Source organism: Festucalex cinctus, chromosome 5 (assembly GCF_051991245.1).
Source record: "Festucalex cinctus isolate MCC-2025b chromosome 5, RoL_Fcin_1.0, whole genome shotgun sequence".
Classification (NCBI taxonomy): Eukaryota; Metazoa; Chordata; class Actinopteri; order Syngnathiformes; family Syngnathidae; genus Festucalex; species Festucalex cinctus.
Genome location: NC_135415.1, coordinates 20797293 through 20810323, shown reverse-complemented (window position 1 = coordinate 20810323; position 13031 = coordinate 20797293). Strand labels below are relative to the sequence as shown.

Here is a 13031-nt window from a genome sequence, read left to right as displayed (position 1 = left end):
AGGGGTCTTGTTGGTGCTGGACTTCACTTTGATGGATTGGATGTACTGGCTTCTATTGATCTCACTCTGCCTTATCGATCCTTCCCTCCTTCCTCTCTTTAGTTTTTCCTCTGGGCTCTTGAGATCTCGCTAAATTTGCTGGAATTTAGAGGCTTCCGGGGTTGGCGTAAGACTTTGATTTTGTAATCATGGGGAAGGCAGGAAGTGTTTGGTCGGTGCTGGATGTCACTTTGATTTACCTTTCTTTTCTCTTTATTTCTTTTTTTTCTGACCTTTTCTCTGGTCTCCTGACCATTTAAATCTCACGACTCTGGCAAGATTCTGAAGTACCTGGTTAAGGCGAAGGGTAATGGGATATTTATAAGGTTTTAGGTGAATGAATGAGTATAAATTTATACGTATTTGCACGCACGCACGCAAACGCACGCAAACGCACACACGCAAACGCACGCACGCACGCAAACGCACGCACGCAAACGCACGCACACATACACACACACAAAAAAAAAAAAAAAAAAAAAAAAAAAAAAAAAAAAAAGGAAAAGAGCAATGATGACAAGACGTTGAATCGGTAAGACTACCGAATGAACAATTCTGAGCTCTTAAAAAAAAAAAAAAAAAAAAAAAAAAAAAAAAAAAAAAAAAAAAAAAACAACTACACGCCCGTTTTTGCAGGAAACTTCAGCGGTTATGAGCAGATCTATTTCTTCTGAAAAGCTGTCATTAAAAAGGTCGGATTTTGCAAGGCAGACGAGTCACGCACCGCCATAGTTTGTATTTTCTTAACAATTATACACACAAGTGGGTCGGAAAATCCATCCCTTTTCTGAACCGCTTATATCTATTTATGAATAATCTCACTCTTGTGGGGTCTCTATGACAGACTGATGAAAGCCTCCAAGTGCAGGGAACTTCACAGCATGCTTTGGATTTAATGCCAACCAGACCATCTTCATTTATGTCAGAAAAAACGGAAAGCCCTTTGTGTTCTTGAGCATGATGTATCATAGCCAAGTGGTGGATGAAGATACTACAAAGGAAAAAAAAACTGTGGTCATCACAACAACACTAAAGGAGATATGCACCATGGGCCAGTTAATCACTCAGCTGAAACGCTTACACGAAGTTACATCTATTTCACAGCAGCTGAGCATCCTGTAAAGAAGCTCAACACACTACAAATGATGAGAAGGCAAGTGGGAGGTTGTCCCTACAAGCAAATGCCAATTGTCATTGAGGCAATGAGGAGGTGTGGAGTGATAAAAGCCATAACTCAGCCAAAGATTAGAGAAGAAAGGCCCATGGACGGGAGGAAAGAGAGTATAATGAACAGAAACATTTCAAACACAAAAACAAACTTCTGTAGACCAAAATCTAAGACATAGGCCAAATACATATGTTTAGCAATTGAAACATTCCACTAATTTCATGCAATTTTTAAGGGAAAATGCTATATTGGGATATGCAGGTTTTTGTTTAAAATTATCCGTCATTGTTTTTTGGAGTTGAATACTGTTGGTGGTTTAAAAAAAAAAAAAATCCCATACATTTTGATATTGATTTACTTTTTTAAATTTTATTTTTACATTGCAGGTGTTTATCTTTTCACATTCATTTATTGTTTTGGCTCATAATACTCAAAAGGATTTTTTTTTTCCCGTTCCATTTAATGTGGGAGGAAATTAAATGTTTAATTTCGGTCATATATATACATATATATATATATATATATATATATATGCTATAAATTTTGATAATTTTAAAGATTTTTTTTTTTTTTTTTTTTAATGGGACAGGGGTGGACACCTGCGGTTCCTGACCCCTTTGAGAGGCGAGACGGCTTTGGAAGAGCGATCGATGAGTTGAGTGGTGTATTTGTCCTATCTCGAGCCAGGTCAGAGGGAGGACGAACTCGGATGTTGGAAACACGACTCCCATGCGAAGCGCACGCACATTGGTCCCTACGCACGTCACTATCAACCCTGCGGGTGGGCGGGAGCTGTAAAAAAAAAAAAAAAATCGAGCCAGTGTTCCACTTTGTCTCTCCCGCAGATGCTGCTGGTCTCTCCGTCCGTGTGATAACCCTGCGTGACTAATAACAGAACCGGGCCGATAAACTCGCCGTTTGCGCAGTGGTCACGCGTGGACGAAGCAAAGGACGATGCAGCTCGGATCGTGCGCGCTTGTCTTCATCTGTTATGCTCTCGGCTTTGTTGGGTGACCGCATCACGACTGCCGGGCGCTTTCTTGAGGTCTGCCATCCGCTTGTTTGAAACAACAGTGGGATCTTCCAAAAGAGAGACTCCAGCGGACGCATTGATGCACCCCTCTCAGTGGTGCAACGGTAAGCATAACTAGCCTTTTGTGCGTCTTAAAAAAAAACAAAAAACAAAAAACAAAACATGCAGACGGTTGTTCATTGCATGCAATCGCATCGGGCAGTGCTGTTATTCGTAAATGGTGATGATGCATAACAACCATATGAATGAGCTTGCTTCATTTTGGGCGAACAATTCGTCCCTTTGTGCTGCTCAATTCCCCTCGTGTTTTGGAGGAGAAACAGTGGAAATTAGCAAAAGAATGACATTCAGCACTCGGGGGTGCTTTGTTGTCCATTCATGATCAGTGGTGGGGTCACATTTAAAATAATAATAATAATAAATGGTGTAAACTCCCACGTTCCCAATACAGCTGGCTCATTTGGTTCTGTGTATGAAGCTGCTCGCACATTCCAAAAATATGCTAGACTCAAAGTTGTCCAAAGGTGTAATTTAATGTGATCTGATTGGCTGTTTTCCTATTTGTGCTATGCAATTGGCTGATGATCAGTCAAGGGTGTACCCTGCCTGCCACCCCCAAAGTTAGCTGGGAGAGGCTCCATGCTGATTGATGCTCACCCAACATGAGGACAAAATGGACAAACAGTAATTAGCCTCCTCTGTATTAAGTATAAAGTGTATGGAAAAGATAATTATTCAGCCTGTTTCCCACTGTGGGGCAAACATTTGCGATGCTCTGGCGAATGTTGACTTCTCATCATGGTTTTCACTCAAGGACGTAATGTATCATATACTAGTTACGTTCATCTTGTCTTCTGTTTTTCTTTTTAAAGCCAAAAAGGGTTTGTTTACTTTCACTAGATGCGGCGTCTGCTGACAACTTCCTCAGAAGCTGTCAACAACGATTTCCTATACGTTCTCTAAACAGTTTTAATGGTTCTCTAACATTTTTAACATGTTCAAATTTTCCTTAAGTTGCGACCAAAAAAACATCCAAACATTACCACCTTTAGAGAACCATTAAAACAGTTTAGAGAATGTTTGCAAACAAGGAACCCTGATGAGACCGGGCAATTTTGATCGTGTTCAAAATTTCCTTGCAACAAGAAAAAACATTAAAACTGTTTAGAGAACATTTAGGGAATGTTTGCGAACCCTGACGAGAGCGTGCATTCGCTACCTTTGCCAACACTCGCAAACGTTCTCCCCTCAGTGAGATACGGCCTTTTAAGGGGCGGCATGACTCAATGGTAGAGTGGTCGCCTCCCAACCCAGAGATTGTGGTTCGATCTCTGACCCTTGTGATCATGTCAAAGTGTCCTTGAGCAAGATATCGAACCCCCAGTTGCTCCTGATGCTGCATCGTCAATGGGTGAATGACGAGAGTGTGAAGCACTTTGAGTGCCATAACAGGTAGAAAAGTGCTCTAAAAGTGAAACACCAAAGACTATTTAAAACGGCACTTTGAGGATTGTGAGGATCTGGTGGTCTACTGCCAGCCATGTCCCTGATGCCTATTCTCTTTGCTCGCACCATGTTTGTGACAACCCTACATGTCGCCATGCTTTGGGCTCAACCTACTTTCTTGTAGCAGCAGAAGCAGGCTTCCACGATCCTCCTCCTCCTCCTCCTCCTCATGTGAACTGTTGAATATTTGATGGTGTCTTTGGTGCACGCAGCAGCACTCTTGTGTGTAAATAGGACAAAACCCCGCCAGAAGCTGTTCGAGGAGATACGGAATCACACAGGGGCTTTCCCGGCGTAGTTTCTCTAGCAGGCAAAAACTATTGGATCTTTCTTTTTTGGTGCATTTGCGACTCTTATTGCTATAGCAATGCCCCGAGTGTGTCCATATATAGGTCAGCGGTGCTGCAGGGCTCGAACCATCACCACAAAAAAGCTTAGTTGTTTTTTCAGGTATCTGTACCTTACCTTTATTTTTGCCAATTTAGAGAAGTGAGGCTACATTCAAAGCTTGCTCGCAGTTTTAATACTGCAAACTCTTGCAGTTGGATGGTTGACCACTTATGACAAAAGGTACCTTTGCATTAAATTACTCCTAATAATCAGTTGATTCTCATAAATTCCCGTGCAAAACTTCCCATTTGGAATGCTTGTCTAGCTCCCCACCTTGACTTTCAATGGAAAATGTATATAGTTTGTACTTTTATAGGGGAAAGTAATTCAAAAAGCTTTCTTTACAATATTATGTTCGAAGTGCTCCACGTGACATGTCTAAATATGACATTCTGATTTGTGGAATATGAATTATGCAGCAAAATACATCTGCTTTTACCATCTCAGTTGGGGGGGTGGCCATTTTGCTACTCGCTGTCAACTGAATATGACACCACAGTGTCTAATGCTGCATTCAAGGAAAGTGGGAAGTCACACTTTTCTGACTTCAAACCAGGACGTCTGTACAGGAACTCAGATATCCCAATTGTGAAGTCAGAGGGAATTTCGACAATTTACTCGAGTATAAATCTAGATAGCTTTCTTCATTCATAAATATTCAACATAACTTCACATAACACAATGTGCATGACAATATGCCGCTATCTCCTTGCATGAAATTATACGGTGAACTACTGAACTGTATGGAATGCTTCTGAAATAAGATAAAAACAATAAATGAAACAAAATTGCGAGAAAGCAAGTTTGCTGGAAGTCAAAATGTGGTTTGAGGACGAAAACAAAAAATAATTTATCACTATCCACCATTTTGATTGTTTACTTTCGCCACGATTCCACGGGCGCTTACATTCGCCACGCCACCTGGGAAAAATCCGACTTCCGACATTCCTCGAATGCAGCATAAGAGCTCAGCTTGTCATGTTGTTACCCTGGCAAAATGGCCTCACCTGATATGCATAAAAGCAGATTGGATTTTGCTGCTTATAATTCATTTTCCACAAACCCAATATGAATCAGAATGTCATTTTTAGACTAATGGGTTGCATGGAACATATTATTGTAAAGAACTTTTTTGACTTGCCCTTTAACAAGAGTTGAATCAGCACTTTTCCTTTTCTTTTACTGGGTGTTTTTTTGGTACAAGTTACGGTACTTCTACAAAGTGTGAGTACTTTTGCAGCCTCTGCAAAATAGCACACACATAGCTACCCATGCAGACAAAGGTGGATGAAGAACATGCGTGCACTCATGCGTGTCGAGAGCGGTTGATAAGGTTAGAACGTGCAGTACGCTTGACCCAGATTTGTTGTGTGTGTGCAGTAGCCTCGCAGGTGTCGTCAGCTCATATGCCGCCACCTTGTCTATTAAGTGTTCATTTATTTGTATGTGCGCACGTCGTTGCCAGTGGTGATCACGTCCCCGCGTCGGGTAATGAAGTTGTTGCTTGCGTGGATGTCGACCGGCAGCCCGCTGATGAGCGCCGATTAATAGCTCATTCGGAGAAGAATGAAGCGCAGAGGCGTCCGCTATCGATCCACTCGGAGCTTCAATTTTGGCCAGGGAGGTGGGAGTTTAAATGCAACATGTTATTTTTGTTGTGTGGATGGAGAGGGAGGCAAGACCATGATATATTTGAAAGTGAGCACCAAGACAAGAACTCGGGCTGATAAAGGTCACCATCTATCCATTCATCCAGCCACCATCCATTTAATTATCTTTCGTCTTATCCCTTTGTCATTGATCTTTATATTATTCCAACCAGGCATGCATCGATCCAGTCTTGTATCCATCATTTATTCATGTCTCTCTTTTATCTTTGGGTCCACTACTGTTAGTGTTCTCTGTGAAAACTAGCATCCATCCATCCATCCATCCATCCATCGTCTGTCTGTCTGTCCGTCCGTCCATCATTTGCTCTCTTCCTCTTATCTTTGTGTCTGAAAAGTTGTGCCCCAAAGTGAATGTATTTTTTCTCTCAATAGGTGTCCCCCAAATTTGCCTTCTATAGGTCCACTGCTGTATGTACAATTTACATTTTTATGTGGATGACAAGACATGCAAATCAACTGCCCCATTACCTTAAATTTTGGAGTATGAGTGGTTGTTTTTCTTTGTGATTTGTATAAACAATTTGGCCACGTTGATACCTATGGACAATTTAGAATCTTCAATCAATCAGATATGCATTATTTTTGCAAAATGGGAGGAAAACCAGAGCTTGGAGGGAACATGCAGATCTACCAATGCACCTGGTCATCCACATAGTACTCTAACCTTATATTTACAATCTGTTTGTCCATCCAATCTTGCATCCATCCACACATGCATGTATTGATTGATCCCTTCAATAACTGGCCTATGCATGCATCTTAAACCCTGCTGTCACATATTGACTTTGAGTCTTTCCAAGTAGCAGGTGCGTGCCTCTATCAGGAAATTATTAATTATTGTTGACATGGTCAACAGACCTCGATGTAGCAAACATCACTTTTGCTACACCAGGCCAGCTATGAATTCCTCATTTTGACATTCAGTCGTCACCCCAAACCAAGTGTTCTTCCTGTAACCTTGGCATTACGGTGATGATTTCTTTTGTGCTTGAGCGAAGAGCGCTCAGGATTCAAAGTAAAGCGTGATGAGACAAAGGAGTGTTCTTGTAATGGAGACACCATCTGTTTGTGGCAGAGTTCAAGACTTGAAAACAATGGTTAGTGCAGTCATAAGGGAGTGTGGCGTAAGGTGAAGCGTACACCGAGACAACTTAAAACTTTGTATTACTGTTATGTAATCAGAGGTATTGATAATTTGTTCTCTTGTTGACCCCCTGCGCTGGATCTCTTGTGGAATAAGGGTGAATGATCAGATAGAAGTTGATATGTTTAGATGGCACTTTAGCTCATTGAAAATGTAACTCCATAAATGCCCTGTCCAATGACATCCACTTATTGCTGACAAAATCACTCCCGCTCCTTCTCCTGATGTGTTCCTTCCAGTACAGTGGAGTCTCACTTTCTTATTTCCATCCCCTTGACATGCTCACATTTAATTAGCTTCATTTTAATTGACCATGCTAATTAGGAGTACCTGGAGGGAAATTCAATATGTTAAGTGGCCTCTCTGTCCTCACGTAGGCTGCTTCTGTGGTCTGGCTCTGGATTATACCAACAAGTCGTGCGCCATGCCGCCCATCACCTTCCAGGACCTGCCGCTCAACATCTACATGGTCATCTTCGGCACGGGCATCTTCGTCTTCATCCTCAGCCTCATCTTCTGCTGTTATTTCATCAGGTGAGGACACAGTGTTGGAAATTTTACAACATTGTTGGTTCCATGTGGGAGGCAAGATTTGGGGGGGGGGGCAGAGAAAGAAAAAAAAGAGGAAGAGGGTAACAGGAAGTGAGGCAACAGGAAGCCTTCGGCTGAGATGTCAGTCTGTGCGTTGAAAGGATTGAGGAAACATGCAGAAAATAAACAAAGCAGTGGGAGTACATAAAAAAAATACCTGCATTTTGTTATAACAGACTTCCGTCAGATGAGAGAGTGAGTGAGTGAGTGAGTGTGAGAGAGAGAGAGAGAGAGAGAGAGGCTGATAACAAAACAGTTTTAGATAGATAGATAGATAGATAAGATGCTAATGACAACAAAGCATCAGTTTTGGTTAGCTAGCTAGCTAGATACCGTACAGTAATTCTCTCTGCACAGTTGAGTCAGTGAAGTCAATTAATCGATCATGTCATTGATATGTTTCAGCACAGTACAGTGGCCCCCAATTGTTTTAGCACCACAGACTGGTTTCAAAGACTTTTAAAGACATATTTAACAGACAGGCATAGGAACCAATACAAACGCACCATAACTTATAAGTAAATATCAAGCGGGAAATGTTGATGCGGAGTAGTAAGGCAACTCATCGACTAGTCGATTCATTAGTTAATGAGTCACGTTTTGAGGAAATGCTCTCATTTTGACTCCATGTATGAAAAAATAAATTCCTCTGCTTCAACATCAGCCACACTTGTTACAAGTAAAGATATTCAAAGCTGCAGAGACCCCTCAATTGTTTGTCAGGTATAAAATCCTTGTATGATCGCTTCATCATGAGTCATCAGCGGTGAGTCGTTTCCTGTGTGCACATTAGCATGCTGATGGAAGTGCAGGCAAGGAGGGCGACCAAAAAGCTTCATTTATACGAGCGACTGATTCATGTGATGAATGTGCAGTGATGAATGCCACTCTTTGTCGGGGAGGGGGCAGCTTTCCCGTTATCCCTCCGACAGGTTCCTCCACAGTCCAGAGTCAACTGCATGGTATGTGGTGGGGGGGAAAAGAAGTCTTTATGTAGTCCCCCATGTTTTAGTCCCCTTTTACATGAAATCAAAAAAGAAAACATGATCATCTACATTTGAACACAAAGTGGGGTTGTTGGTGGGATCTTGTTTGACTAACAAGCATTAAGTTCTGCAGACAAATATTAACATCCAGAGAAGGTATTTAGGAGAACATTTTCAATTTCAATTGTTGCACACAATAGCTGCAGAAATGTCCAGCATGCCCCCTTCCATGCTGTAACCCACTTCTCATGGTCCTCTCGGCATGGGAACCCCGCACGCATGTGAAAGCTGCATCCTCGCATTGTTCCGTGTGGAGGTTCGCTCGCAGCAATCAGCGCAAACAATAAGCCCAATGACAAAAACAGCCAATAATTGTTATTTCCCTTCTTGAAACGGTCACTCAGCAACACGGGATTTGGACTTGGACTTGCGGCAGCACGAGGTCTGACAATCCCAGACGCTCGCGTATCTATGTTTAGTAGTATATAAATAACTGCTAAATCAGACACGGCGCGCACAGTGATAAGCATCTCGCCATTGTTGCCTTTGTGGGTGGCGCGTGGATTCAATTGACTCAATTCAGCTTACACTGCTCATTAGCTGGGTCAAAATGTGAACAGCTTGAATGGTGGATTGATACAGTGGGAATTTGTACAGGAAGTTGGCCGTTTTGGTTTGGAGCAGACATTTTGGATGAATTCCTGGCCTCATACTTTGACAAATTTCATTGAGGGCATTTGCCTAAATGAGCCCCAATCAGAAGCAGGTACCCTCAACAGGTGCCCTGACAATAAATTGCCAAGCTTTTGGGTTTTCACCATCCAGCGTGGGTGCAACAAAAAACTCATTGCATCATTCTCTCTCAAATTCAGCCGTTCCCTATCGAATCAAATTGGAATCGCACTGAACTGAACTGATTTGAATCACTTCACTTTAAAATGAACCAACCCCGAATCACATCACACTATCAAAATAAGTATCAAATCGTCTTTTATTGGAGACCTGCTAAAAGTAAGCCCCTTTTGCAGCATTTGTGGAAACTATTCAACCACATTTCTTTCACATTACAGTACAACTGACTCAAAAATATTGAATAATAATGTGTTTTGCTCTTTCTCCAAAAGCAAACTTCGACACCAAGCCCAGAGTGAGCGGTTTGGATACCGAGAGGTACATTCAACACTTCTTATTACGTCTTCTCCATTTTCTGTCATTCAAGTATGTGTAATGTGTGTGTGTGACTGTCCAGGTGGTTTTGAAAGGAGATCCAAAGAGGTTGAATGTGCACGGGGTAAGAATGCAATGTCGCATAAGGATTTGTTCTTCTGTGCAAAAATAAAGGGAATAAATGAGGAAAACGGGTGCTGAGTGTGCTGTCTGTCATTCACGCAGCAGACGTGTGCGGTGTGTCTGGAGGACTTTAAAGTGAAAGACGAGCTGGGAGTGTTGCCATGCCAACATGCTTTCCATCGAAAGTGAGTACACAAGTACAGGCTGTCGTTTTTTTTATTTATATCACTTGTCTTTCCTTGTAAGCAGGGAATCAACCATTAGGCAAATATTCATTCACCTCCATTGTTATGTAAAAACTATTTATTTATTTTTTTTGGGGGGGGGGGGGTAATCATAGAAGCTGAGTTGTGCTCTTTTAGGATTTCGGCAACTTCCGCTGCTAATCGCTAAAAATAGTCTCGCTGTCGACGTCCATTGTGTCTGTTGTCGGGGTAAGTTTCCGCTCTACAAAGTAATGACGACATAATTTGGAGCTTGTCTCTTTTGTGTATTTTCGTGGATTTAGAACAGTATTAATATCTCAACACAGGTTCAAATTTGTCTTGAATTGCACTAAATTAAATAAAAATAAATTGTACATTTTCAATATATCGCCCATGCAGTGCCTCGTAGTTCCCAGGTAACTCCCACATTCCAAAAAACATTCGCTGCAATTGGCTGGCGACCTGTTCAGAGTGTTTATAACAAAGAAAATGAATGGATACATTAAAAGAAGTTTATTTGAATTTAATTATTTGTTTGGGTTGATGAAAACATCCATTAGTTTGCAGTGGACTGCATTTTGCTGAGAGCTGATTATAATATTTTAAAAATTAATATTCTATGTCAGGGATGGTCAACTGTCGGACCAAACTCTAGTGGCCCCTTGATTAATTTTTCCCCAAAATTTTTAATTGTATTTATTTATTTATTTATTTATTAACTCATTCACTCCCAGCCATTTTGACTGAAGCAACCCCCTACGCTTCCAGCTGTTTTACTGGATTTTGGCTGATCCTGCAAAGCCCACAGACTATTATGTTCTTTTGCTATAAAAACATGGAGCCTACCATAAGAACGATTATAGCCTCTTCTTTCATCAGGAAAAAAAAAAAAAAAAGTATATTTTTACCTGTTTCCGTTTGGCAGCAATTAGCATTATAGTATAGCTAAGTTTCATCATTATTCACAAATCTGTTTAGAATTGTGGGGAAACAGCTTGTTTTCAACATGGCCCTGGTTGATCTATTTTACTCTGCTGCCATCTGCTGGCCGTTTTTTTAATTACTACCATTTTTTTCACCCATTCACTGCAGTTGAGAGGCTGCATCAAAGCCTTCAGTATGCTCTAGCATAAAAAACAAAGAAATGTATAAATATGTCTTTGGGCCACTTAAAACATTTAAAATAGAATGTATTTATATGTTTTGGGGAGCAAATGAGTTAACAACCCCCCCCCCCCCCCCAAAAAAAAAAAAAATTCCTCAAATAAGGCTGGTAATTGTTGTATATACGTCGTCCATGAAAAAATGTGGGGTAAATGGGCTGTGGAAAAAAATCCTGTAAAAAAAAAATAAATAAATAAAAAAAAATCACAAATGTTGAACAAAAATAAAAATCTGAACTGTGAATACTATGCATCAACTGTGTTTTTAAGTTGTAATATCACCATTCACCACTAGATGACAGAGATGACTTAGTTGCGTTTACAGTGGTGCTTATACTGCCCAGTAGTACAAAATGAGTTGGCCTAATTTTTTTTTACAGATTTGGAAAATGACAGGACAAGCAAAGTATATAATAATAATAATAATAATAATAATAAAGTATTATTTCAGCAAAAGGGATGGTCGCTGAGCGCAGATTGTGTTTTCCCATAATATTCAGAGATTTCTATTGTGTATCTGTGACTAGAAAGCAAAGCGTGGAGAGTGTCCGTCGCCAAATTGCACAGGCCCAATCAGTGAATTGGGTGATCGATTATTGCCAACATATCGTCACTCTCTCTTTAATTGTCATCCGTTTCCCCTGTTTGTACAAATCCGCTTCTTCCATGACAATCGCGTCATGTTTTTGTGGTTTAATACAAAGTAATGCAGTACAATATTTGAAGTCTCAAAACCGGATACAGGGTCACAGTTTGTCCTTGGTCTCGAGCTCACCACTGTTGCGTGTGCCGACTGATGTTATGCGTGTCTGCAGGTGTCTTGTCAAGTGGTTGGAGGTGCGCTGCGTTTGCCCCATGTGCAACAAGCCCATCGCCGGCCCCCCTGAGCACCACAGCATCGGAACCCTGCTGGACGAACTGGTGTAACCCAACGACCCGCTTCCCGTCTTCGCCGTGCCGGTGAACGTACCACCGCCGGGGGACACTGAGCATCAACGTTTGGCGGCTCCGGCAACACCACGACGCCGCTTAGGGCTTGCTGAGCACCCATAAAAAACATAATAAATCCCTTTTGGTGAGGGATGCTGTTGCCTGGCAACCGCCCCCGAGACGGCAACGCGGCGGCGCCTTCTGGTGTGGAGATTATGTGCAGCCACCCACACGTCCCTCCACCACTCGTCTTTCAATCTTCTCCGCTCACACAGCTTCACATCTTTCCCTCCAGGGAGGTCAACAACATTTTTGTGTTTTGTTGACCAGATCGATGCTACAAGACTTTCATGACCACAAAAAATAGACAGTTGCACAAGCGTATTGTTATGTCGACATGCTGTGAAGAAGACTACCTTTGAAGAGAACAAAGCACTGTAGCAAGGACAGATTTGGATATCAAATATGAACTAATCAGGTTTTGTTTTTATGAACTGCAATGTTACATAGTTGAGGTGTAACAATTTTGTCTTACATGCACACTAACTACTGTGTTATTTTACTTTAATTCATTTTTTGTAGGGAGTAAGTTAATTGTTTGTCAGGTGGAATCCTCGCATCTCCAAAACCATCATTATTATTATTATTATTATTATTATTAGTATTATTATTATTATTAAATTAAAAATCTATTTTTGTTATTATTTTGTTTTTTTAAGTTATTGTATTAATATTTATTTTCAACACTTGTGATCGGTCAGTAATTTGTAAAAAAAAATTATATATATATATATATATATATATATATATATATATATATATATATATAATAAAAATAAAAAATAAAGAAAATAATAATATAACACACCCGCAATGAAACTGATCAATAGTATCGGTTTGGGGGGGGGAAAAAAT

At 40.9% G+C, this 13031-nt stretch overlaps 1 protein-coding gene across 6 annotated transcripts; it reads left to right on the top strand.

Annotated features, from left to right (window-relative positions):
* Positions 1–654: 654 nt before the first annotated feature.
* On the top strand, positions 655–12911 carry rnf122 (ring finger protein 122). 6 transcript variants are annotated; one of them, XM_077521880.1, is made up of 8 exons: positions 658–1192; positions 1797–1861; positions 2053–2344; positions 7328–7484; positions 9652–9697; positions 9777–9818; positions 9920–10002; positions 12002–12911. In XM_077521880.1, exons 3-8 carry the CDS (start codon positions 2320–2322, stop codon positions 12111–12113), a joined length of 465 nt encoding a protein of 154 aa, XP_077378006.1. In that variant the 5' UTR covers positions 658–1192; positions 1797–1861; positions 2053–2319; the 3' UTR covers positions 12114–12911. The 6 variants fall into 6 exon arrangements, with proteins under 6 accessions (XP_077378005.1, XP_077378006.1, XP_077378004.1 ...); XM_077521882.1 differs by having other exon boundaries at positions 679–731; XM_077521879.1 differs by having other exon boundaries at positions 655–731; positions 1797–2344.
* The last annotated feature ends 120 nt before the right edge of the window (positions 12912–13031 follow it).